This window comes from Pezoporus occidentalis, unplaced genomic scaffold (genome assembly GCF_034315485.1).
Source record: "Pezoporus occidentalis ecotype Australia unplaced genomic scaffold, CSIRO_AGI_Poc_V1 ctg221, whole genome shotgun sequence".
Taxonomy (NCBI): Eukaryota; Metazoa; Chordata; class Aves; order Psittaciformes; family Psittacidae; genus Pezoporus; species Pezoporus occidentalis.
The window spans coordinates 496,600-522,039 of NW_026914084.1; the positions used below are offsets into that span (position 1 = coordinate 496,600).

Genomic DNA, 25,440 nt, shown 5'->3' on the forward strand with positions numbered 1-25,440 from the left:
ATTTGGTTTTGCCTTTATAAATCCAGAACTAAGGCCATAAAAAAATACCAGACAACATCCCCTGCTTCTGTTCTGGCTAGATCACACTAGTGATCTGGCTAGATCATACTTTGGCTTGACCGAGACACTGCAGAACACCGTTTATACCAGGCTTTAACGCTGCTCCAAGGAGGGGTGCCCTCCCGGCCACCCCATGTCCACACAAGGAGAAACCAGCGTAGTGCCTACGTTTGATACAGGAGATATTCCCACCTTGGACTTCAGCAGGGAAGAGCTTCTAAGCAAGCCAGTCTGAGGCATGGTGGTGGTCTTGGTCCTGAGACAGTGTCATAGAGGCAGTGACCCAGGCTGTCCCTTCCTGGGTCTATGGACACCTGAATTCAGGCTGTATACTGTATAATGGATGTTCAGATCAGCATTGGCAGAAAGATCTGGGTTTGAATTCTTTCAAAAGCAAAACCCAAGTGCATAATATAGTTATGTTCCCCCACTGCTTGTTTTTAGATCCATTTCTTTTGCAACTCGATTAATCAAGATTTTGCAGCTCATTTTAAAGTAAGTGGCATTTCTCTGAGAGAAATGTGTTTGTAGCTTTCAGTCTGAGAAGTTTAAAAATAATCAAATGGATCCTGAGCTAACCCAGATTCATAAACCATTCTTATCTGTTAATATCTGAACACTTTGATCATCATATTCAAGAGATTCCTTTCTCCAGAGGGGTATTTTTCAGACAGATTGTCCCCACACATCTTTATTTTCAGCCTTTAGCAGGTTACCGTGTTGCACCCTCATGCAAAATGCATTGGAAGAAAGGAGAGGGAAGAGGAGCTCCAATATAAATAAGCCACAGCTCTGGGCTTATCCACATTCCTTTTTCCCCTCTTCCCCTGACAATGGAGAATCCATAGATGTCGCCTCATGTTTAGCCTACCCTCCTCACATGATCTTTTCTATTTGCCCTGCATCCTTTTGTGGGATCTTTAAAAAGATCTTCCCTTGACAGTGACCATGAGCAATTTCCCTTTTAGTCTTCCAGCAAGCCTGCCTCACTAACATGTTTCTGCTTGTCAGACCCCACACCTTCTTCCCCACCCTCCTGTATTTAATTTTCTTCTGTTGGAGAAGCAGCTGTATCCCCTGGGGAAGAGTGCAGCCTGTGGCAGATCCCCATCCCTACCAGATTAGCTCTGCTCTTACAAGCAGGATGAGAGAGTCCAGTCTTCATGGCTCTACTTCCACTTTGTTGAGGCTGCCAATTAGTAGAGGAAGTGATGATTGGATTTTTTTTCTCATGCTGACAACTGACCTAAGCCACAGTAAGGCAGGAAATGCAATTAGACAGCGGATGATCCTGGGAAGGACTGCAACTAATGGCTTAGCATTTTGTGTTTCTCACAAACATTTAATTTATCCTTCGACTCTTCCTGCAAGTTGCATATAGAAAGTAGTGGGGTAATTTCATACTCTCATGTAAGGTAATTGCCTTGTGATCCTCTTTCAGCACTGCAGAGCAATATGAATGGCAAATTACAGCTCAAAAATGCTAATGCTTGGGGTAACACTGTGACAAGCAATGGGAGGGATTTACTGGAGGCCTTGGTCACAGGTTATGTGGTAGCTTTCCAGCTAGGCTTCATCTGAAGGTCATTAGCTGCAGCAAGGCTCATTTGAGCTTGGGCCAAATCATCTGTGGCAAGGCAACATCACAGCATCTGTTCATCACCTCCAGGAAGCTTTGTCTGTCACTCAATATTGCCTCTCATTCTGCAGTCATGATACAGGAGAACAAGAAGTGCCATACCTGAGTCCCAGCGTGGGAGGCTGAGTAGGCCTGACATTTATGGTGAGAAGGGGTCAGGACATTTCTCTTGCTGCTCTGGGTGTCCAGACCATGCAGCTATATACTGCTGTGGGACTGCACAGTGAAGCTGGGGGATTAATTCAGTTGCCTTGGAGAAGGTGAGTTCAGATCAGGCTGCTTGTCTGCAGCACTAGGTAACCTACTTTTATGAACGCTGCCCGGGCAATTTAGTTAGACCAGGGCGATTCCCTGCCTTCATCTACTCGGTGGCCTGCCATTCCCTTTCCTTTTGAGCTCATCTGCATTTAGAAGGTAAACACAAGGTACGCCCATGGTGACCTTTAGAACTGGAAGCCCTTACAGTTTGCATAACACTGCAGATATATATGCCATGATAATAAATAAGCTAGAGTAATTATGGAATAAATCCTTGCCCCAAAGAGATACCCAGATGTGAATGGTAAAGCATGCTGCCAAACAAAGTACAGCTCAACCAGAGAGGAGCATGCTGCAAACACCCAGGGTTTTTGCAGGAGGAGGGAAGAACACCTAGCCAACATGAGCAGGCTCCAGGGGCAAGCTGAAAGAAGTCAGAAGGCCAGAGGGGATGAGAAAGAAAGTGAAGGAGACGTTTAATGACCTCCCATAAGTTTGAGGGCCCAAAGACAAGGGTTGTAAGAGATGATGAGAAATGCTATGCTGGCATAAAGACAGTCATGGAAAAGGAAGAGCTGCTTTGAGTTTGACATCCATGGCTCTGCTATTGTCCTGCTATGCTACCTTTGACAAACCACTTCACCTTCATCTGACTTCCCTCCTCGTCTTTGTGCATCTTAGCACTCTGACTTGCAAATTCTTAGGAGTAAGACTGTAATTTCTACAGGCATATGAACTGCCCACAGCAACCAGGCTTTGAACTCAGCTGGTGCATCTCTATCATGAAGGACAGCAACATCCAACAGAAGATGAAAAGCTATTGCATAGACTGGGACGTAGGCAAGGCTTCACTGTTAGCAGAGACCGACAGCTTGTACTGTGGGGATGAAGGAGAACAGGATGCTGGAGAGCAGAGGGCAACACCAGCCACTGAGAGCACAGCTTGCTCATGGCAGCAAAAGAGAAAGAAATCTTAAAATCACGATATGTGGGTGGAGGTGGGGAAGAAACAGGCAATGGTTCAGTAGAAAAGGCAGGTGCTATTTTAGTCAGACTGGGTTAATTTCAGCTCTGATGTAACTCCGTGTACGTCAATTTTAGTCAGTTGAATTACACAAAGGATTAATTCAGGTCAGTGAGTTGAGGTGAGAGTGAGTCAGCCCAAAATAAGTTTTGGGGAGTAATGAAAAGATGTGAAACAAGGGCCAGGTGAAGAACTGGAGCCATCTCTCCTGGTCTTGGAGAGATGTTGAAGTGAGGGTGAGGATGAGAGAGGGTGAACAAGAGGGAGCAAAGGTGAGCAGTTCATAGGACCCTGCAGGGATGTTTGACAATGATTTTCATTCCAACTCAGGACAATTTTCAAAGAAAGGTAATTTTCTGCCTGAATTCTGCAGTGTAGTGGTTATTTACCCCTTACTCCTTCTCATAGTCCACCTCCCCTTGCCACTCCTCTGGGCAGCTCGCACACCAACATACCATACTCACTAAGAGATCTTAAAATTAAGCTTTGGTTGTATTTTTTTGTGCGTTTAATCACAAAACATTCCAGGTTTAACCTGAAATGCACTTTGGATCAGGGTTTCACGGGGCAACAGCTGCATTTAGCAGGGAAAAGTGGGTCTGATTCACTCCTGGTACAGCTTCACTGGAGTTGATGGAAATGAATTTGTTCCATTAATTCTCCAGAGACAGCATGAAAGCCAAATGAAACCAGACAGGCCATTTTCAGGCTGACAAATGCATCCACACCTTAACTCTTACCAGCCTGCCCAGGGAACACATGGAAAAAGTGTCGGGAATACTTGACACCATCTTTAAGCTTTGCAAAGGAGTGCATCTCAACAACATACAGGAAAAAAAAGAACGATACCATTACACTTAATGAAATGAAAACAAAAGATAATTAAGCACATCTCCTGCTTCCTTCCCATTCCACTGTTTTCTTCTTTCCCTGCACATGCTTTCCATCAGTTGGTTTGATGCCTCTTTTAAACTGGTGTTTACTTTCTCATAATTCCGTGTACTGAGATAATGTAACATCACGAATCCCTGAGGCTTCAGGTTATGCCTGTCCTCATTTCCCCTAGCTTTTATTTTCCCATTCAGTTTTTATGGTTTTGTTCTTAGAAATCACGATCTTCAATTCTATTTTATTTTCATTCCCTTCCTTTATAGCTTGGCCCTGTTTTAATGCCTCTGTTCTCTTGTGCCTTGTTCAGTGCTTTAGTTGAGAGAAGAAGAAAGACAGTAGGCTATAAGGTTAAAGATTAACCATCTCTTTAACACCTTCCCCAAACTCAGTTCCCCCAGTTTCCCACCTTCCATAAATACTTGGTACTGCACAAGAAACAAACACCCACAAAGCACTGTCGTCTCATATTCAATCACCATAATAAATACAAACTCTCTTCTGTAACATTCAATCATTATATTTAGTCTTAATATCGTGCTTTTCATCTGCAAACACCCACACAAGCATTGGTTAATTTGTCCTTACAACAGCCCAGCAAGGTAGGTAATTACACGTTATTATCTCAATTTTACACATAAGGAAACTCCAGGAGAAATTATGAAACTCCTAACAAGCACAAATACCCACAAAGCTAACGCAGGCGCTGTGTCTTCTACAAATGCCCACGTACACGTAGTAGTGAACATGCATGTTAATGTACGCTGAAAATAAGGGACTAGCAAAATCGTTGTAGAACAGGAGAGAGGTGGTGCTTAACACAGTACATCTACCAAGAAGGAAACTTCTCAGAACATGAGAGTGCCCTGGACAGCAGAGGAGAGGTGCAGGAAGAAAACAGCAAGTTCTCTGCAGCATACTCTTTTCTGGACAGCATTTCATGACCTCTGTTTCCTGTGATTAGCAAACGCACAAGGTGAACTCCTTGCCCCCATATACTTCTTCTGAAGCACCACTGAGGTTTGATTTCACGTTTGCAGTTTCACCACTGGTGGCTGCTTTTGTTCTATCGACATTTTTCTGATAAGAAGTTGGGAAAACCCAGCCATGCACAACCCCGAAGTGAGCTCCTGCCATATCTGAAGGCTAATTATCCCTTAGTGTTCTATCTCTCTGACTCATCCTACTACCTATCAAGATGTCAGGATAGGAAACTAATAGACCTTCTGGACCGCAGGCAGCCAGACACACAAAGCCATAGAAATATGGAAGAAACATTAGTGGGAAAGCCAGAGAACGAAAATGAAGACATCAGTAATTAACTCTGATCCAGGATATCCGCAGCTTGTGCCAGAGTATCCTGTGTGCAGCAACTCCCCTCCACCGCAGGGACAGGATGCTCTGTTCCCACCCCACGTGGTACCCCACAGCAGCCCTTGCACAGCAGAGGCTCCAAGGACACTGCAGAGTCTGTTCTGGAGAGTCAGATCCTTAAGTGTAGTTAGACACTTGAGGCTGGCTGAACATGAGCCAGCTTGTGCCCAGGCAGCCAAGATGGCCAAGGACATCCTGGCCTGTATCACCAAGTGTGGCAGCAGGGCCAGGGCAGTGATCATCCCCTTCACTGGGCACTGGTGAGGCTGAACCTCGAATCCTGTGTTCAGTTCTGGGCCCCTCACTACAAGGGAGACATTGAGGTGCTGGAGCAGGTCCAGAGAAGGGCAACAAAACTGGTTGAAGCTATGAAGACAGGCTGAGAATGTTGGGGTTGTTCAGCCTGGAGAAGAGAAGGCTCCAGGGAGATCTTATAGCAGCCTTCCAATACCTAAAGGGGACCTACAAGAAACCTGGAAAAGGACTTTTTACAAGGACATGTTGTGACAGGACAAGAGGGAATGGCTTTAAACTGGAAGAGGGGACATTTAGGTTAGACATCAGGAAGAAGTTCCTTACTGTGAGAGTGGTGAGGCCCTGGCACAGGTTGCCCAGAGAAGCTGTGGCTGCCCCATCCCTGGCAGTGTTCAAGGCCAGGTTGGACAGGGCTTGGAGCAACCTGCTCTAGTGAAAGGTGTCCCTGCCCATGGCAGGGGCTGGAACTGGGTGAGCTTTAAGGTCCCTTCCAACCCAAACCAGTCTGTGACTCTTCTTTCCTCAGTGCCCTTTACCTGGTGTGTAAAAGACCAGACCACTAACAGAGCATCTGTGCTGGCAAGGCCATGCCAGACTGACATGGACTGACTGCCCATGTCTGTGCATGTGTGGAGGGGTCCTGCTCCCTCCCTGCCCTATTCACTGGACATGGGGAAACCACACTGCTTCATTAGGAGCAAACCTGTGAGAGGGGAGGGGAGAAGCACCAGGGAGCACTAACAGCGGTGTTACTACTCACATAGTGGTGCTGCTATAGGTTCTGTAATACAAACAAGTCTTAGAAGGGATTTCAAGTCAAAGGAGGAAATACTTCACTCATAACATGCACCGAGATGTTCAGATGTGTCAAGAATGCCTGCTGCTGTGGCCATTACAGTGATCTCTTCTGCCTCATTTCTTCCTTGTGCTACTCCTGTCTGCTTTCCTGTACCCACCTCTATCACTAGCTGGAAGCTGCAAGAGCTCTGGGGCATTGCCGTAATGCCAGAATGACAGGGCTTTGGTCTTGGTCTGGATTTAGTATTCCTAAGTGTTTACAGCAACCTGGGAGTAGTAAGAATAAATACTAAGATACTACTAGCAAAACTTAAAAAAAAACAACCAACACACACACACACATAATGAGAGCACACTAATTAATGCCCATGGTGTAATGAAACGGAAAGCAAACCTACACACTCCTGAGAGAGAAGGTGATGGGGACAGTGAACTTTAGGAATACTGTAAAATGAACTCCAGGATCATAATGAAGCATTTGAGATGAGGCCAAAGGAACTGGAAGCTATGATGATGAAGACAAGAGCTTCCAGCTAATATGGGAGTGCAAAGGGAGACTGGCGGGATGCAAATAGGAGGTTGATGTGATTGCAGTGCTGAGCCAGCCAAGCCTTATGTATACTAGCAGCACACATCCTATTAGGAAGAGTTTTGCACCCACGCTATAAGTAACAGGATGCTGAACATGACTTTGAATTTTGCATGAAGGAAAGAGGGCTGCATTAAAAATGGGTTAGTTGGTCTCGGTTGATGCTCTCTGACTACAACACGTGTCTTGTATATGCTAAGTTCAGCCTCTTTGGGACAGCATTCCTCAAAATGTTAGCTCTTCTTTACATGGGGTAGTCATCTATGTACATTCACAACACAGATGTTCTTCTCTGACTCCCTGTGAGGTCTGTTATTTTACACCACAGAGGCCTCCATCAAGCACAGTCTCTTCCACTTCCGCTGTGTGGATTGTGTGCATCCATGCATGATGCTTGGCTTGACCACTTACTGTGAAACAGTCATGCCACTGTCACCAGCTCGAGTTATTTACAGAGCTGTACTAGCTCTAAGTTAACCAGCTGTTTTTCCTAAGTGACGTGTTTCCCCCCATAGACATGGATGGAAGACCCCTTTTGCAGCAGGTTTTTCAATAAGCTAGAGGCTGCAGAAATAAGGAAGGTAGAAACAATAAAGCATAATATGAGGAATACATTGAGAAGAGCTTTGGAACTGTGGTCAGCTTTGTCTGAGTCATGAGAAAAGAAAACCCAAGGCTTTGACCATATTAGACTGTCTTACACAGGTAAATAGAAAGATTCTTTAAATAGATGAAAGATGATAATTATAATTTCAAAGAGGAGTAAATCACTACCCACACCCTTTGGCTCCCTACACGGAGATCTTATCAAATTAAAATATGATCTCTGTGGAAGATGGAACATCAGCTGGCAAAAATGGGAATATCTCCATGGACTTAAAACATACAACAGTGACTTACTCAGACAAATCTCAGTCCCGCTTCTCTGCTCATATATCCTCTCAGGTGTCCCTCTCCTTCCAAAGTCTCACTCAAGCCAGCATGCACCATAGCTGCATGCCTCAACTAAAAATGGGCTACTATTGAGAGGCAGCTGCCTCTAGACCCAGGGAAGCCAGCACTTCAGAAAAAATAGGCTTCATATGGAAATGTTTACTTGTAAGGACAGTAAACACCGCCAGTCTTTTCTTAGTAATGGTATCTCTCATCATAGTGGTTGCCCTTCAATTCACTGACAGAACCAAAGGCTTCAGAAGACTGAAGGGACAGTTGTGACTGTGTTCTCCAGCTTCCCATTATCAAGGCCAGAGTTTTCACCCACTAAATCCAGCCCTCTTGCCAGCCTTAACCTGGAGACTGTGTGGTAGAGACCACAACAAGCTTGCTATGCTGTTCAAGTGGCTACGAAGCTTCTTTTAAATATGCACATTTTATTTTTAATCAGAATTTATATAAAGTCAGTGCAAACCACCCATTTGTGTGTCTTGAAGCCTTACCTCTTATTTTTGGAGTCCTAAATTCAACATGTTTATGACTGGTGTTCCAGAGTGCATTCTGCTGTGTAAGTGCTTGTGAAATGTCTGCGCTCTTCAAGTCACGCACATTCTAAATGAGAATATGCAGCTATCATTTCAGTCAGCTGATGCTAAAGATTTAAACTTGTAAGCACTGGTGTGCTCTCCAACTTGATAAACATGACTGATAGCTGCACCCCACCCAGAAAGAGAAGCATCAGCAACATGTGGCACTAATTTGTCTATTTCACAGGGCAGCGAGGTACCTCTCTTTATTATTATTTCTTTTTCTTCTGAAAACTGTTGTGCATGGTCCATTCCCCCCAGAGGTAATGCTGAAAATAGCTTGAATGACTGAGAATTTTACTATTAGTGACTATTTTAGGAATTAGGTTTTTTTCTGCTTTAATGTACAATACAAACAATAAAAAACTCTTACAGCTTTGTTGTTTAAATGAGAAGGTTTTCTATGAGCTTCCATGGAGGTGATATAGTGTTTATAGCAGATCTGAGTTCTTTCCCCCTTTCCTGCCCCCACACTGATTTTCCAATCAAGCTTTTAAGAAAAGATCCCCTACTAGTGTAAAGGCATTATGGCAAACTCAATGCCAACTGAGTTTTCATTTTGCTGAGTCTGCAGCCTAGGATGAGGTGATCTAATAGCTCCTGCTGCCAGGACTGGGAGGTTCTGTCTTACTACCCTTTCTCCTCCTGGCTGTGCATTCCCACTGCTCACCCTGCCTTGGCTCTGGTCCTCCTTATGCTGCCCTCGGTGAGCTGACTCAACTCATTAACCTGGTAGAAACCAAGTGGCTCCTTTTCTGCAGGGTAGCAGTGAGCTGTTAGATTGACTCACCCGCTCTGATGAAATCCTGGCCATTGTTGTTAGCAACCACCTTCATCCGATAACAGGCAAATACCTGCCACCACAATGGCAAGCTCAGATACGTAGATATGCAGCTACAGAGAGCTGATTCTCTGCTGAACATATCCCTCTTACTCACATCTCTGCCAAGTGAATGTAAAAGGCTGCTAGTTCAGAATGAGCTGTGGTATGCATGCCTTCAGCTCTAATGGAAATCACTTGAGAGCAGAGGGCAGTTCCCCAATCCCTTGGTGCTGGTAGCAAATTTGCGGGGGGGGGGGATGTGTTTGTTGTTTTTTTTTTTATCCTCCCATAAATTTTGATGAGACAAGAAGAAAAGAAAAAAAAAGGTTGATGCAGTCTGCTTCTAATCCAGAATTTGCAGCCAAAGTTCTGGTGTGCTGCATCTGGCACAAAACATTCAGTGATGAGGAGGGTCACTGTAGACTGGTTCCTGCTGTTTGTTATTGTCTGTTGGAGCCACTGCAGTAGAGCTGTTCTTGGAATTTGGCAAGGGAGAGGGACTGGCCAGTACCACAAGGAGCTTACAGTCAGCGTCAGACACACTCAGAAGAGCACAGGCAGAAAAGATACAATGCAAATGACCTCTAGATCAGTAGAGAAGGTACCACCTCTTACTCTTTTTTTTCCCCCTTCTTTTCTTTATCTATGGCTGGATATCACTGAATGGCTTCCCACTGTCACCATTTTATAGCTTTAAGTACATAATAGCAGACCCATGTCCTAAACTGCATTTTTTCCCACAGATTTGCTCTCAATTTTTATTTGTGACAAACAAAATGCTGTGGCTGTCTATATCTTTCATAAGACCTGGTGGAAATGAGCCTGCTTGGACTAGCGGGGAGAAGCCACAAGATATCTTGAGATCTTTTAATTTGTTTGTTTCTTCTTCCTCCCTTTGTTGCCTGAGCCAGTTTTATTCCTGCATGGCTACAAGGATCCCTGCGTGCCCGTCATTTGTGAAATTTTGCATTTTCATGTTAGCAGGCTGGATGTGCGCCAGGTGGCTCTCACTTACACAATGATAGCAGACAATGTGCTTTGAATTTTCCCTCTGCATAAAGGCCAGTGACCTTTTTCTACTCTCTTGCCCGTTTCCCTGCTGTCCTGTAGCTCACAGATAAGTCACTGGCTGTTTTCTACGGTCAGTTCTGCTTACGTAAGAAACTTCTTTTGCGTTTGATGCAAATTAAGGCCCCTGAATTCTGTCACATGAAAGCTGCCTCTAAAAACTGGAGAAATTGGCAATGCTCTGCCCTCTTCCTCAGTGCTATTAAAGACTTTATCAAACCTTCAGTTCATGGTTCCCCACTGAAATACAAAGCTTTCAGCAGCCAGGAGTGGCTGGTGTTGGAAGCTCTTTAGTCAACGTGTATGCTTTAACCAGTAAATGTTACTGCCTGGATCATCTAGGGAACACTAATGGTTTCAGCTGATCTCTATGGGGTTTCATTTAAAAGCAGCTAAGCCAATTGCTTTGCACAAGTATTTGAAATGAGATGTCTGCATTTCCATCAGCATAGAGGCAAAACTGGGTGATGGGCTTTCTAGTGTATCCAAGGACAGCAAAGTGATGTACTGCAGCTGCAGGAGGGCTTCTTGGCCACACTGGGCAGGGATGGGCAGCATCAGAAGGAACACCATTGTCAAACACTTCTCACACCTAGCCTGGTGTAACCCAGGCTCCTTGACAGAAAGCTGCAGAAGCAGAGCAAAAGTCTGAGCACAGCCCTAGCCCACATTGCTACATATCTGTCCCACCATACATCCTTGCTGTCCCTGTGATGACACTGATACAAATAAAGACCTGCTGTTTCCCGCTGAGGGCAGAGCTCACCTTTCACCTCAGAATGTAGGCTAGAAGTTCATTCAGACAGGAAAAAGCACAGCTCATGGGTGCTCAAAACTTACTTTTCTATGTGCAAGTCCAGCTTCCTCCATTTCATTTGTTATAATAATGTTTGCCTTCCCACACGCTTCTCCTACATTTATCTCTGTTTACAATCTCTTTTCTCATGAACTGAATTTCTTGCTTAAGAAAAATACCAACCAAAATACTTCTCTGGAATCCTCTTTAATCCTTCTTGCTTTGGTTTCACAGTGGGCTCACTCAGGATGTGTTCTGGAGGGTTAGTTATTTACAAAACAATGACTAATGCAAGTAACCTCAGTAAACCGCACTGTCATCTTAAGGCTCCTGTCATATGTTGCTAACACATGCCTCTCTCACGGGCAATAGCATCTGAGGTTTTAACAGCACAGGTGTGAGTGATGCACCGCAATGTTAGTAAAGATTGTGTTACAATTAAAACCTGTTGGAAGAAAGAGCAGGAAGGTTGGCAGGGATATATGGTAGAGGAGTGTGTCTTTCTCTTTTTCCTTATTAAGTGATGTGATCTATGGGAGGTACCATTTCATGGTCAGACTATAGCAGAAAATGGCACCGGGCATGGAAAATATCTCGATCCTATGGCTAAACCACCTCTACCCCAGCAAAACTCCCCCCTGTGCCTACACTTCTCATTCTGTCCAGAGACTCCGTTGATTTGTGAAGGGCCATGGTTCTTTTCTGTGCTGTTTTGCTGGGAGGAAAACAACTTCTGCTGTGGGAGGATACAAAAATGCAGTCTGACGCCTGTGCCTCCCAGCTGTTGGCACATACAGTAAATGCAGGTAGCACTGGCTCTGCTGTGAGGAGCAGTCAAGGACAGAAGCAGGGGCAAGCAAGACTGGGTATTGCAACCAAAGCTTGGCCAGCTGCACGAGGCAGTGAAGAACATGGCACTAGTATAGTTATCACAGACGCCATGACACCTTTGCATCCTAGTAATTTTGCTGTCATTAGGTGCTGCTCATAATGGGAAATCATGATTTTACTGTGGTTCTGGTATGTTGTCCATAATTAGCGTGCAGTCCTTTAATGCTAATTACTTTAAATATTAATTCCTTAAACATCAATTAAAAAATCACGTGAAAATTTACCTCTTCCTCAAACGAATCATGAGTTAACATGGGGGTACTTACAATGTACTACTTAGACATGCTTAATTAGTTAATCTCTGCAAAGGGGTTTCAAATGTGTGAAGAGCTATCAAACTGCTAAGTGCATTATCTGCAATTAATTTTGTGCAACTACATCTTCACTAGCAAGAGGGTCTTTAGAGTGCTGAGGAAAGGAAAAGGAGACATTGCTTCCAATTTTAAAGTAACAAAAAAAAAATAATTGAAAGATGATTTGACATGGTGGGAATAATTGTGAACATACCATTTCTTCTGTTTCAGCCAGACTTGAATATGAAAGATTCATAATTCATATCCCTCCTTTGCCTTTTCTGGTTTCTTTGCTTCCATTTTCCCCATGTCTTAATCCTCTCTCACTGAGTATTAACCCTCTCTCTTCCAAATTTGGTATTGCCTTAGTAAAAAAAAAAAAGTAATAAAAATTAAAGAAGAGTGAATCACAACAAAACACTTTTCAAACTGTGGAGTCACTCTCCCTGAGGTTACACCCTCACACCAACACAGTAACAAGGTAGCTTGTTCCAAAAGAAGCCTCATGGACTTCACTTCAAAAGGAGACGCTGAAGTTCCATAACAGAGCTCCTGCCAGGGAACAGGACCAAGTCCAGCCCAGGAAGTCATATGGCGTCTTTTCATTCCACCAATGGGGATAAGCTCTTAATATGTCTTTCAAAGTATTCTGTTCTATTTAGACCTTATATGCCTTGTTAATTATTCTCATTTTACTTCACCCATGAATAACCTGCTTTTAGTAAAGTCCTCTCAAAAAATTGACAATGATTTTTTTCTGCTAATACTCTGTCAAGCTGGCAGCTTTATTTATGCCAGCTACATTGAATTGGACTTTACCAAGACCCTATTTCCTGGATTATTTTTCACCTACTGGGACTAACGAAAGGTAAGAACAATTTTCTTGCTGGGTTTGATTTTTTCTTGTAGAGTTTTTCACTTGCCTTTTCTTTCTTTCCCACAAATGATAAATAATCACTTCCTTGCTGACTGCCAAGGTCCCACATGTTGTGAAAAATTCAGGCAGCTTGTTTAATATCAATTTGCCTGAGCAGTGGTTATGCAGCAGTGTCTTCTTCACAGGGTTTGGATCATTTTAAATGTGCATTTGCAGTATATTTGTATCACGTCTGGAATTCACTCAGCAATGTTTTGAAAACCTATTCATTTCCCTTGTTTCATTCAAAAGAAACTGGAACAGAGAACAGACTGCTTGATGGTCACAAATTTATTCTCTGCATACTGTAAAGTAACAGCTTAACCTGTTGGACAAGGCATTTCACTAGCAAGTCAGAGTTGTGTATAGTGATCGTGAATGCCCCACATTCTCAGGAAAGAACTTCTGCCACCAAATCTCTCCGAACCCTCCCCAGTTCAGTTTTATAAAAGGAATCAGCAAAGGATATTCAATCCAGTGGATATTTAGTTGAAGGGCCTGACCTGCTCTAACCAGGATGCCTAACACAAGCCTAGGTACCTCAGAGAGCAGCTTGAAAATGGGACGAATTGTTGTTATGGGGTGCAGAAAGTAGAGCAGGACTATCAGAAGAAGAAAAGAAAGTAGCTTCTCACTCTCCCATACCTTCACCACTTTGTTTGTACAAAAGCTTACAGGATCCTTTCCCTTCATCTAGTATATCCATACAGTCCACACCCACAGAAAGTACTGCAGGAGTAAATCAGAAACTATTTAGAAAAGTCAAGGCTGCCTTGCACCTCAGCCTAAGCCCCCCCTCATTTTCCTTCTCTACCTGAAGGATTAATGTGATTACCAATGATCGTTTCATTCACTTGGGCATTCCTCCTGCCTCTGAAAGAAAGGCAAAATAGAGTCTTAAGAGACTCTGAGTGCTACCAGATTTGAAAAGAGCAGGTAGAGATGCCTGAATACTTAAGCATGACTTGTCTGAGGTGCATTTCCACAGAACAAACCTAACTGCAGGAAGTTAACAATGCTTAACTAAAGAAGTGGCAGGACAGGGAGGATCCAAAAAGGTCCCAATGAACAGTCCAGGATTTTTGCTTCCTCCCCTTCATGAATGTGAAAAATAGAGGAAAAAAAATAATTCTATCCTCTTTAAAGAGTTCCCTTTCATACCAATATTTCAAAGGATCAATTGCCAATAAATTAAGAAAAAAACAAAACCACCATTTGTCCTGAGGGCAAGGGAGGATGCACACCCTCTCTGTCCATGTCATGTCAGAAAAGCAGCTCCAGTATGGCCCTCTGGGGCATTCCGTGCCCTCACAGGAGCACTGGTGTGACATAGTTGGCAGGAAAGAGACCCAGTTCCCCACGCAGACGTCCTTTCCACCATGATGGGTTGGAGCTGTCCAGAACCTCTAAGATGTCTCCAGTGCGGAAGCCCAGCTCGTCATGCTCCACAGCATCAAAGTCATATAAGGCACGGACCCATAGCGTTCTCTGGAGATAGAAACAGACAGGAAAAAATGAGCCAGAACTCTTAAAGATCATCCTCCTGTCACCCCTTTTATGCCCCAGTACATATGTTCACTAAGAGAGGACAAACTACACTAAAATTAAGACCATGTGGCAATTAAACCATGAAGTGGTCAAGATGCCAGGAAGAAGGACTCAATTTACTGGTACACCCCAAGGGATGGTGCTTGGCTCCTCAGCAGCCTCGCTGAATTCATGGGTATTTGCACCATAAGGTGAAAAGTCAGACTGAGAGCAGGTCCTTAGAAAGTAGTGTTCACATGGCTCCTTCGGCCTGTACGATTAGCTTTAGTAGCCGTGTTTGAATCCAGGTATAGGAGTACAGAATCCCTGCCTGATTCCTGCTGGGCTGTACACTTATCAGTGAATGGCTCTACATGGTGAGTTGGTGCTGGTACACATATAGAAATGTGTCCTCAGCAAGCAGAGGAGTATGAGGGATACATCAACAGAACCAGCACACAGGTGAGTCTAGTAAACATTGTAAAGAATCATACTTGCTCTTTCAGGCACTTCTGGGGCATACAGACAGGTCTTAAACCTGCCCAAGGGGTGGGTCTTGGGCTCTGCCCAAGGTCAGGCCCCTGAGATCAAAAGGATTTAGGAACTGTTTGGGTATATCAGTTTATTACAGGTTTGCACTTTAATGAGCATTATGGTCAGATTCTTATAAGAACTTCATTGTGAGAGACTGTGCAGTCAATCTCCAATTTTGACTGGAAATCAGGTTTTAAAGGACATAGCGGCTTCTTTTCTGGGAAATTGCTGGCACCCACACCATTGGGCATGGACAGTTTGGGCGATATATTTTTTGGGCACAAGATGAAGAGATCTGCTGGAAGACAGACTAACTTTTGCTGTATCTTCCATTCAGGGCTCTGCTTAGACATGGCTCCTAGTTATTTGGCTGGACATAAAGACCTTCCTATAATTGGATTTATAGCTTCTAGATCACTGATGGGGTATGGCAGGCAAAGGCACGTTGTTATTCATTTCCACAGCCTCTGAGGGATAAAAGCCATTATATTTTGAGCTGGATTATAATAAAGATTTGGGGGGTTTGCCAAAAGAAAACATGTTCCTGTTTCCCAGTTTGTTCCAAATTTCCTGATCCAATCTGTCCTCTTTCACTCACACTTGAGAAAGGTCTGTTGTCCTTTCTTTCTCTCCTTCGATCTAGATTCTGAGTTGTTCTGAGCTGTACATTTCTTCAAGGAAGAGGAGCATGCCTTAGGTCACACTCTTAGGAGCTGATGGCAGTGAAATCATGGACTGTGGCAGAGAAAGACACCATGCTTTACAAATTTGCAGAGCAGGTGCTTACTTAAGGACAAATGCCAGGTGTGGATCCAGGTAGGGAAGCAGTCTGAGATGTCTGCAGACATATCTGGATAGACCTACATTCACTGCTAAGAGGCTTGACAGATAAGGGTGCCAGGTAGGTGAGTCCCACTTTGATGGCATAGTAGGTCCAAAAGATTGTGCCAGGTGGTGACTAGTGAATGACAGATCTTCTCAGGACTGAAGCAAAAGTAGTGGAAGAGACAGTGTGGCTACAAGTGTATTGCAAGACAGAAGGAGCACTGTAACATGGCACAGTATCATGAAGCAACTCTCTATAGGACTTAAAATAAGACTGACCTTGAGAGCAGTTCTAGAACTATGCTCATAGAACACCATAGTCCTACCCTCAGGGTGCCCCAGAAGCAGATTCAAGTGGCTGGAATAGTCTTGAGACTCAGAAACATCTTCTAAGATACGTCCCAACAGGCTTAATACACTATTCCTGATGCAACCTCTGTGCAGGTGACATTGTCCTAAAGAGTTGGCCATTGCTAAGGGACCCATTGAACTGGGCAAATGGGGCCTTCCAGGTGCATCACCTACCGGTGTCTGCTGGTAGGTGTCCATGTGTCTCCATTGCATAGCTGCTGCACTTCCTTGGCTGTGGTCCCTTAGCCCATGCAGCCCATCTTTTCTGTCCAGACTCCCACCATATCTATCCTAGAAAGAAAACAGCAAGAGAAAAGTCATACATGTGCTGAGATATATAAATGAGGAGCTTCCAGAGTCATTGGTGGTCAGGGAGTCAGGGTCCAACCCTCAAGTAAATCATCTTAGATCTCTGCTTCCCTGTGCTGCAGTCCAGCAAGCAATGCCTCTTGTTGAAGAGGTCACCTTAGGCTGTTCTATTTTGTACTTTTCTTCTTAGAAGTTGAAAGTTGAGTGTCCTCAGCCATGTTCCGCAGCTGCTGGGAAAAGTGGTCAGAGAGGGGCTTTTTTGGCCTCTGGGACTTTTGGGGAAAACCTAAGGCTGTTGTAACTCACAGGTGAAAAACCGTGCTTGCAAAGGGGATTTTTGCCAATCTGGAGTAATTATGCCCCAGTCCTGCCCACTCCTTGCTCTTCCTCTGTCCCATATACTGATGGAATGGCAGCAATGCTGATGCAGTTAACTCTCTATCTGAGGTTTTCTTGGGCTGCTCTGTGCTGTAAAGTGCAGGCAGCAAGCCTGAGAATCCAGTAGCCCAATTAACCAAAAAAGAAAGAAACAAAATCAGGTTCAAAAAAAAAAAGGAAGCCATATGATCACACATCTTAAGTCATATCAATACAGATCAGCCCATAAAGATGGAGAGAGGAAGCAGACAACATCTAGGGAATAAGTTCTCTTTTGTGTGCACAACTTTTTGTGTGCTGATTGTCTTCATCCCTCCATGACCTTAGTGAATGCGCTAAGCTTCTAAGCTTTTTTATATGATAATGGTGCGACAGAATCTGTTATCATGATAGCTCAGGTTGCAACAGTGCTTCAGTGACACAGGGCCTCATGAGCTGTGTCAACAAAGGGGAGGAAGAACAACAGCTTGCACTTGCTGTTGCTTGTAAACAGCTTTCGTCCTCTTCATCTTGCTGCCTCCTTTCTTGCACCTACTCTTCCAAAACCTCCCTTGGTATCACTTGTGCCTTTGTCAGCCTAAAAGGTTGCTGAGGCTGCCTGAGACTGGAGCACAATTTGCACCTCACCTGTCCCTGCCAGAAAGTGAGTGAACTCCATCTGGCTTCGCAGCTACAAGACTTACTACACAGACACTTCACTCCTATAGTATTTCTGCTCCATATCAAATGTAACTCATGCATAGAATGTGCTCCAAAGAGCGCAGGCCCTCAGCTTTGTCAGAAGCTGTATTATTCCATCAGCAGTCCCCTGACAGGGAGCATGGCTTGTCTGATGAGAGAACAGCCATTTCACAATTGTCCCTGGCCTTGCTATGTGGGAGCTCTCATGCTTTACAGGAGATGGTTTGGGATTTCTTCCCTTTGGTAGGACCTCTCCTTGGATGATGCTGTCTCTGGCCAGAGACATGAGCCAACCCTACGAAAACTATTTCCCTTAAAATTAATCAGGAAGAACTTTAAAGAGAGCACCAGCTACTGCAGTTATCCTCTCCATTCCTATGCAAGGATAAGGAATAAAGAAACCCCATACATCAAGGATGCAACATGATGAAAGTGTGCAGAGAGGGAATAGAATAGGGAGGAGGAATGTTCTGAAGGAAACCACACTCTCCTAGGGTTACCATAGTTATTTTTCATCCCTGTGATGCATTTTGTGGTGCTGTATGTCAGTAGCATAACTCAGAATAAAAGAAGCAGGTTTCATTTATCTGACAAACTAGGGACAAGTTCCTGAATATATATATGTGTGTGCTTGCAAGATTTGGGAGTGTTTTTCTGCATTCTCACTGGATGATACTTTATGTCCTTTCCTAAGCAAAGCAAAAGCCTGACACCAGTCCTTGTTTTCCAGGTTTTGGGAGGGAGCCCCAAAACCTCCCTGGGGGTACTCCCAGGTTCATAGCGAAAGGGCAACTGTATACTGACTTCTATTTTTTACTGGTTTGTCAATCAGTCACAAATTACAGGACTAAATGAAAGCCCACTTATTTATTACACACCAAAGGAGCTTCCCAGCCAACACCATCTTTGCTGCTACTCCCATATGAAGACCTAACTGACTCTGCTTCCTAAAGCAGATTCAGTTGGGAGATTTCTGACAAAGTGACTATTCACTTGCTACCAAGCAATTAAGGCCAATGTCTCATGTGCCAGGGCTTGACGTTCCAGTTCCTCGTTCTTGGTAGTACCTGTTGCTGCTGCGGTGTGGGGATAGGATGCTCTACGTATCTCTTGGATGTAGAAGAATGATCTTCTCCAGCTGCTCCACCCACGTGGAATCCTTCCCGGCTCATCCGTTCCAGGCTACTACCATGCCTCTCCTAATGGAATAAAGATCACAGAAGTGAGGTCAGGTTTTGCTTCCAACCACATCCTTGACTGAATCATAGTACACTGATCATGAACACTACCCTCCACCTTGGAGGCTCTTCCAAAGGAAATATCCTGCCCCTCTGAACAGAAGGACAATTCAGGAATCTTGTATTTTATCTTTGTCATAGCCATTCTCTATCTGAAGACAAGGTAGTAATGGGAGGTCCTGGACTGAAAATGTGGCCACTGATGTAAGGACTGTCACAGGACCCAAGCTCTTTTTGAAAATATTGCCCTTAGACTTCATTTGTCTCTGCACTGAAATCTGTATATTGCTATCACTTTGTCATATGGCTGTAGCATCTAGAAATTTGAATTATGAACAGAAACCCCACTGTGACAAGTGCTAAACATATCCTGCTGAGCCCATCACCATAACAAATGTACAGAGTGTTTGCCAAAGCAAACTTGACTCCTGTTCTTTCATTTGCCTGTCTGCATCTCAGAGCAAACGCTGTTCTCTTTCTCTTCCTGCTCACAGCCAGCCCAAACAGGTTGTTTTACTGATATACATGCATACACTCTTCCTTTCTCCTTCCCTAGACAATCCTTCGCTGTGATGTCTCTCTCATAGGTTTCATAGCCTCTATTTTATACCTTACTAATGCATTTTTAAAGCTCTGCACAAGTGGACTAGAAGGAAACAACACCACAAGCCCCTTCTTCAGACTGAAAAATATATCATCATTCTTTCAGAGTCAGCAAGAATGACCCACATGCAGCCCATAAAACTTTAATGCTGCAGTCAGCAAGTCATGTACTTTTTGCCTTGCCTCTACCTGCACATCCTGGTAATTTAATACCAGAATCCGTTTCCCAGTAAAGCAGGACTTTGCTTACTGCACTGACCAGACATGTTCACTCCCAGTACAGTGTGTGCAATGCATAGCAGTCTCTACTGTGTCATTTGCTTGTTCCCCTGGCACAAAACCAGGCATTCATCGGACTGGGATTTGCCTGCTTTTTCAAACAAATACTACATCTCCACTGAACAAGCACAGCTTTTTTTCTGTATCTGCTAACTTCTTCTCAGAAGTATTTTCAGTTCCTACCAGCCACTGCTCCAGGTTCTGCCCTCAGTTCTTCCACAGTGTTTACTGTGTTCACTCAGTAACAGAAGACGGATGATTCTTCTGAGTAGACAAACTTTCAACTTTAAAATCAGTTGTATTCTGGGTGCATTAAGGGACACTAGGAAACCAGACTCAAATTCGTCTCAGACACAACCTACCAGTCAGCTGTGTAGTTACCCTTACGAAATTTAGTCATTTCAATAAGGTAAGTCCTGTGTTCCCGTGGATGCGTATGGTGTCTTAGAATTTCAGCTCTGGGGCCTTAGCACAGCTTTAACAAAACATCTCCATGCAGATTTGCAGCACTGCCTGTTGCTACCCAAAACAGAATCAGAAGATTCTGCTCAATTATATAACTGTACCTACTAAAATCAACTCAAAAATCCATGTTTTAGAGCCCACCAGTGTAGGGATGTGACTGGGTTTCCAAGGGCAGACTCTCTCCCCTGACACTGAGACACTGTCATGGGCTGAGTTCCTTCCACAGAAAGGTTTCTTACTGAGAAACTACTAAGGATAGTTTGTGTTCACCTTCTCTTCTCGGTTGTTGTCCCTCAGGAAGATCTGCTTCTGCCTGGAGATGGAAGTTGTCCTGTAGTAGTCCACCAGCTTGTTTAGTGAGTGGAATTTCTCTGTCCACAAGTAATAGTTACCCTTTGAATCCCTCATCACTTTGAAGTGTTGCACATCATCTTCATGCCTGGGTCCAATTGAAAAAGTAAGAGATCATCAACCAGATTGCACTGTTTTTTGAAGAAGTCTTTTCCAGAAGGGTACCAAAACTTCTTGCTTGGCCAAATGTAGACTTCCGGAAAGTAAAGCAATGGCAGTCCTTGTGTGTATTTGACCTAGGTGTGGCTCTGTATTTCAAAAGACTCATCAAGTTACAAACATTGAGTGCTGTAGGGCTGCCCAGTCCAAAAACGCTATCAGAACAAAGTATAAGATTTTAAAGCCTCTCCTTTGAAATAAAGGCCAGAGGAGCTTTCAGGGACATAAATAGGTAATAGCTTTATTTCATACTCTGTATGGGAGACAAAAGTGCATTTGTAGTCTACCCACTAATCTCTGCAGGTTCCTGTTAACATCCTGTAAACACTCTGCACTGACTTCACACCACAGGCAGACACAGTCACATGAAGCCATACACTGAGTTTAATAATTGTATAATATCTAGTGTAATATCATTACTATTGGTCATTCTTCCTACCCCCCCCCCAAAAAAAAACCCAACCTCAACCAACCCCCCCCCCCCCCCAAGGAATTATTACCTGCACATCCTGGTAATTTAATACCAGGAACTTAAAATGTGCACCTCAGAGGGCTACATCTGCACAAATAAACTGAATGGGGATGACCAGGCAGGGACTGAATGCTACCCTGGAGTGCTACAGTCTCACAAACTGTTAAAGTGCTAGTATGGTTTTGGTCTAAACCAGAAGCCCTCACATAGATAGTGCTGGGCCACGGCTGTGGGGACAAAATGGACCAGGAACTGTTTGCAGTGAGTTGCTTGAATACAGCTGTTCTGTTTGATGGGGTGAAGAAGGTTTAGCCATACGCATCAGAGATCTGCCACACTGCTTGACATCAGGGCCAGAAAAAGACCCTGACTGTACTCTGTTTATTGATGCTTACTGATGTAGATGTAACCAGAATGTTTTCCTGCATTCGTCACAGATACTTTTTGAGCTCCCTGAATCAGAAAGTGAATACTGCTTGGAAAAAACATTGCTAATCAGTAATTTAAAACTGGTTATCAATTGTTAGATGGAAAATTAGGAAACTGGCTATTATTTAAGAGCTTGGCTTTGAAGCAAATGGTCTGAAAAGGGCGAGGCTACAACAAGTTGCTGAAATGCAGCTGGACTGCAAGCAACTAAAAGCCATTCCTGTCCAATGGCTGTTCAGTGACCTGTAGGAAATAAGTTGACAATTTAATAGTAATCTCTTAATGGTACTAGTGGAATTCTTGGGTTCAGTAACCAGAGCTGTCAGGGAATTAAAACAAATGGAAGGCACATAGGCACATTTTTTGCACTGTGGGATACGTCCTATATACCACTCTGCTTTGCTGCAGCACTTTCAGAGAAGCTGGTCACCAGTGGATGCATCTTTGGAACGGGGCATTCACTGTGACACTTGAAAAGAGGCAGAAGCATTTGGGAATCAGATGCCTAATTTGTTCTCATTCACAACACAGCAGCACTGCCAGTGACTGGTAGCATGCAGACTACGCCACATTAGGAGTCCTGTCAAGAGGAGACTAGGGACACCATTAAACTGGAAAAGAAGCAGGAAAATGCTGTGAGCAGCAGATACCTGACAGAGATGGAGAAGTCACCGTGAGAATTCTGACTGGCTCGGACGATGAAGGAGCCAACTCCTTTGCTCATGAGGATGTTCTCTGCTTCGTGGCGGGATATCCTCTCATCAAACCAGCTGCCAAGTGGGAAAAATCATGGAGACGTGAATAAGGAACGTGACTTAAGGTGAGGAACAAAAGCAGTTGAGGATAAGGAGAACGTGAATAAGCAGGGTGGAGAAAAGACAAAACAAAAGGATCAGAGGAGCCCACATGACTACTCCCAGTGGCCCTGTACATGCTAAGGTACAGGGTTTTGATGGGTGCAGACCATTTTCTTTGAGCAGTAAAAACACGCAGATACAAAGAGAACAATGTAAGCTTTGACCTGCTAAAAAGCAACCCTCAGCTGGAACTGTAATTAGAGGTACAGTACTGCAAGGTGTTAGTCAAAGCCATTTTAAATTACAAATGTGTACGTATACATACACACATAATTCTCAGACATATATCAAATTGCTTTAGGTAAACTGATTAAAATTACAGGACTGTGATGGATATATTGCAAGGGACACAAATAAATTTTTTATATCTAATAAATTGCGAGAGTTATTATATCCCAGAAACACAGAATACATAAGCATACTTATGTAAATTTAGACAAACAATAGTATAAGGCACTAGAGTAATACTAAGAAAGTCACCATAAATAGTAAAATAATACAGCATCAATAGGGATTTTTCAGTAGAAAAAAAAAAAATCATGTACACTTATATATGTCCGTTCCACAGCAATAAGATTTATGGTCTGTAGTCTTCTGCTCTTATGTAATGCTTCATTGCCTTTATTGCACTCAAATTAAGGACTGATAGTTTCATAATCTGTGTCATTTCCATAATATATAGAATCACAGAATGGTTCAAGGGACACAAATGGGCAGGGACAATTTTTCACCCAAGAGCTGCCATGCCAGGAAAACTTCTTTGGGCAATCTGTTCCAGTGCCTCCCCGCCCTAACAGTAAAGAACTGTTTCCTTATATCAAACCTGAACTTCCCCTGTTTCAGTTTAAACCCATTAGCCCTTGTCATATCACTACAGTCCCTGATGAAGAGTCCCTCCCCAGCATCCATCATTAGCAAAGGAAAATCAGACTTTAATCAGCATTGATGATTGGTCTCAATAATAACTTGACAAGAGAAAGATGAGAAAAAATGGCCCATCAAAAACAGAAGACAGCTTTCTTCCCTATATCTGGTTCTGTCTAGCATCTGGCCTGAACTGCTTCAAAGGGCAGACTTGCTATTCTTACAGAAGTGTCAAAGTGGAAGTGAAGTATTTCTTCACAGCTCTTCCACAGAAAAAGCATCATGAGAAAAACGTGTGTGAAAAAAGAAGCTGCTATTGTCCCTGCATGATGCGACAGCCCTATGAAAGAGCAAACAAGAACAATTGACTTGGGCGATCTCATCCCCCTGAGGCTCTGAAGCACAAGCCCATATTTGCACAGCAGACTAATAATACCCTTCAGTTCAGCCAAGCAGGCTGGTTTATGTCCAAAAAAGACAGTAAGTTCCACCTCCAAAGGGGACACTTACTTGGACCCTCAAAATCCCTGTAACTCCCAGTTCAACTGCTCAGGGCACCTGTGTGTTACCGCTCTCAGTACTGCACTTGGTGCATGCTCTGCCTTTTTGCTCCTGAAATGCTGCAGCACTTTTTCAAGGGAGGACAATAAGAGTGGCTTCATGGAGCATTTCTGCCAACTGAAAGGAAAAGGTTGTAAAAATGCCATGCATTATCATATTTCTGGCATAGGGCCGGACAGCACATTTAACATGCATTTAAACACCTATCAGTCCTTTCTGAAAGTACAGTACCATCTACTCAGTGGGAAGAAAGAAGTGAAGGTATGCCAGTCCTCTGGCAGCACTACGTCTGGGTGTGCAGTCATGACACGTAGTGAAGGGTGCTTGTGTGTCTGTGTGTGTGTTTGCATGTGTGTGGGAGCAGGGCGGAATGTCTGGTCTATCATCTCTGTCAATACATGAGTAACACCAGCTGTCACATTTCATGTAGCATTGCACTGACCTCTAGTGTATCGAGAGAAACACACACACTTTCCGTGGGGTGGGAATGCGGATGGCAGGGTGCGGAAAAGGGAGTTAATGTCCTTAGGAGTCGGGGGGGGAAGGGGGGGGGGGATTACATTTTATAATTCATTTAAGAGAGGTCTCTTGCTCTTCCTTTTGTGTTCAGCCTCTGTCTCTGTTGCCGAGACTTCACACAGTGACTGTTCTCCTCTTTGAGGAGATCTAAATGCAGGTCCTGCACATCCCAGTGACACCCCTCTGAGCAACAGCAACAAAGGAGTCACTTGGGAGTGATGGAGAGCACCAAGAGCCATTCAGCTCTGAAAGAACAGAAGATGCTTCAGGGTAGAAATAAGGTCTGCTGGCAGAGCTGCATATAGCATTATGGCAATCCTTGCCAGCCTTAAATTGTGTTATGTTATAATCAGGGCTCCCTCTGTCATGTCTTCCTCTGTGCATGCATGCACACATGCTCTTGACTGCATGCTGTGGAAAAGTGAAGTGGTGATACACTGGTCGGTGACACTTACAGGGGAACATGAAAATCAATGAAGTTCTTAGGAACATAGCCCTCTTGACTTCTGAGCTCAGCCTTGTACCAGTCTTCCTGGGAGCTCAAAACCTGGAATGGAGAGATGGATGGAATAAACATCTCCTGAAAAAGGTAAAAGTAATCAAGATTCTGTCAGAAACCTAGAATTTCTTCCAAGAATAGAACTCCACATATCCTCTACTTCCCACCCACTATGCAGAGAGGTTAGTAGCTGCTGACCACTTCAGAGTGAACAAAGCAATAGAGAAAGACAAGTAGAATTAGATAGATTGCTTGTTAAGTTTATCCCTTCATCTGAATGCCTGTCCAGGTGGCTGGGGATGCCATCTGCATGTCTCTGATGTCTGTGAAATGGAGAAATTAAATCT

The 25,440-nt window shown here is 43.8% G+C and overlaps 1 protein-coding gene across 5 annotated transcripts in view; it reads right to left on the minus strand.

Moving 5' to 3' along the window:
- Window positions 1–13,465: 13,465 nt before the first annotated feature.
- The window catches only part of GRAP2 (GRB2 related adaptor protein 2), a 110,845-nt gene continuing 98,870 nt past the window's right edge, over window positions 13,466–25,440 (minus strand). For all 5 annotated transcript variants that reach the window (XM_062620552.1, XM_062620550.1, XM_062620549.1 and 2 more), the window contains 6 exons: window positions 25,050–25,141; window positions 22,444–22,563; window positions 20,653–20,821; window positions 18,865–18,996; window positions 16,604–16,720; window positions 13,466–14,680 (listed from right to left, as the gene is read on the minus strand). In XM_062620552.1, the coding sequence (XP_062476536.1) occupies window positions 14,501–14,680; window positions 16,604–16,720; window positions 18,865–18,996; window positions 20,653–20,821; window positions 22,444–22,563; window positions 25,050–25,141 (810 nt within the window). In that variant the 3' untranslated portion in view covers window positions 13,466–14,500. The remainder of the gene's footprint in view (window positions 14,681–16,603; window positions 16,721–18,864; window positions 18,997–20,652; window positions 20,822–22,443; window positions 22,564–25,049; window positions 25,142–25,440) is intronic.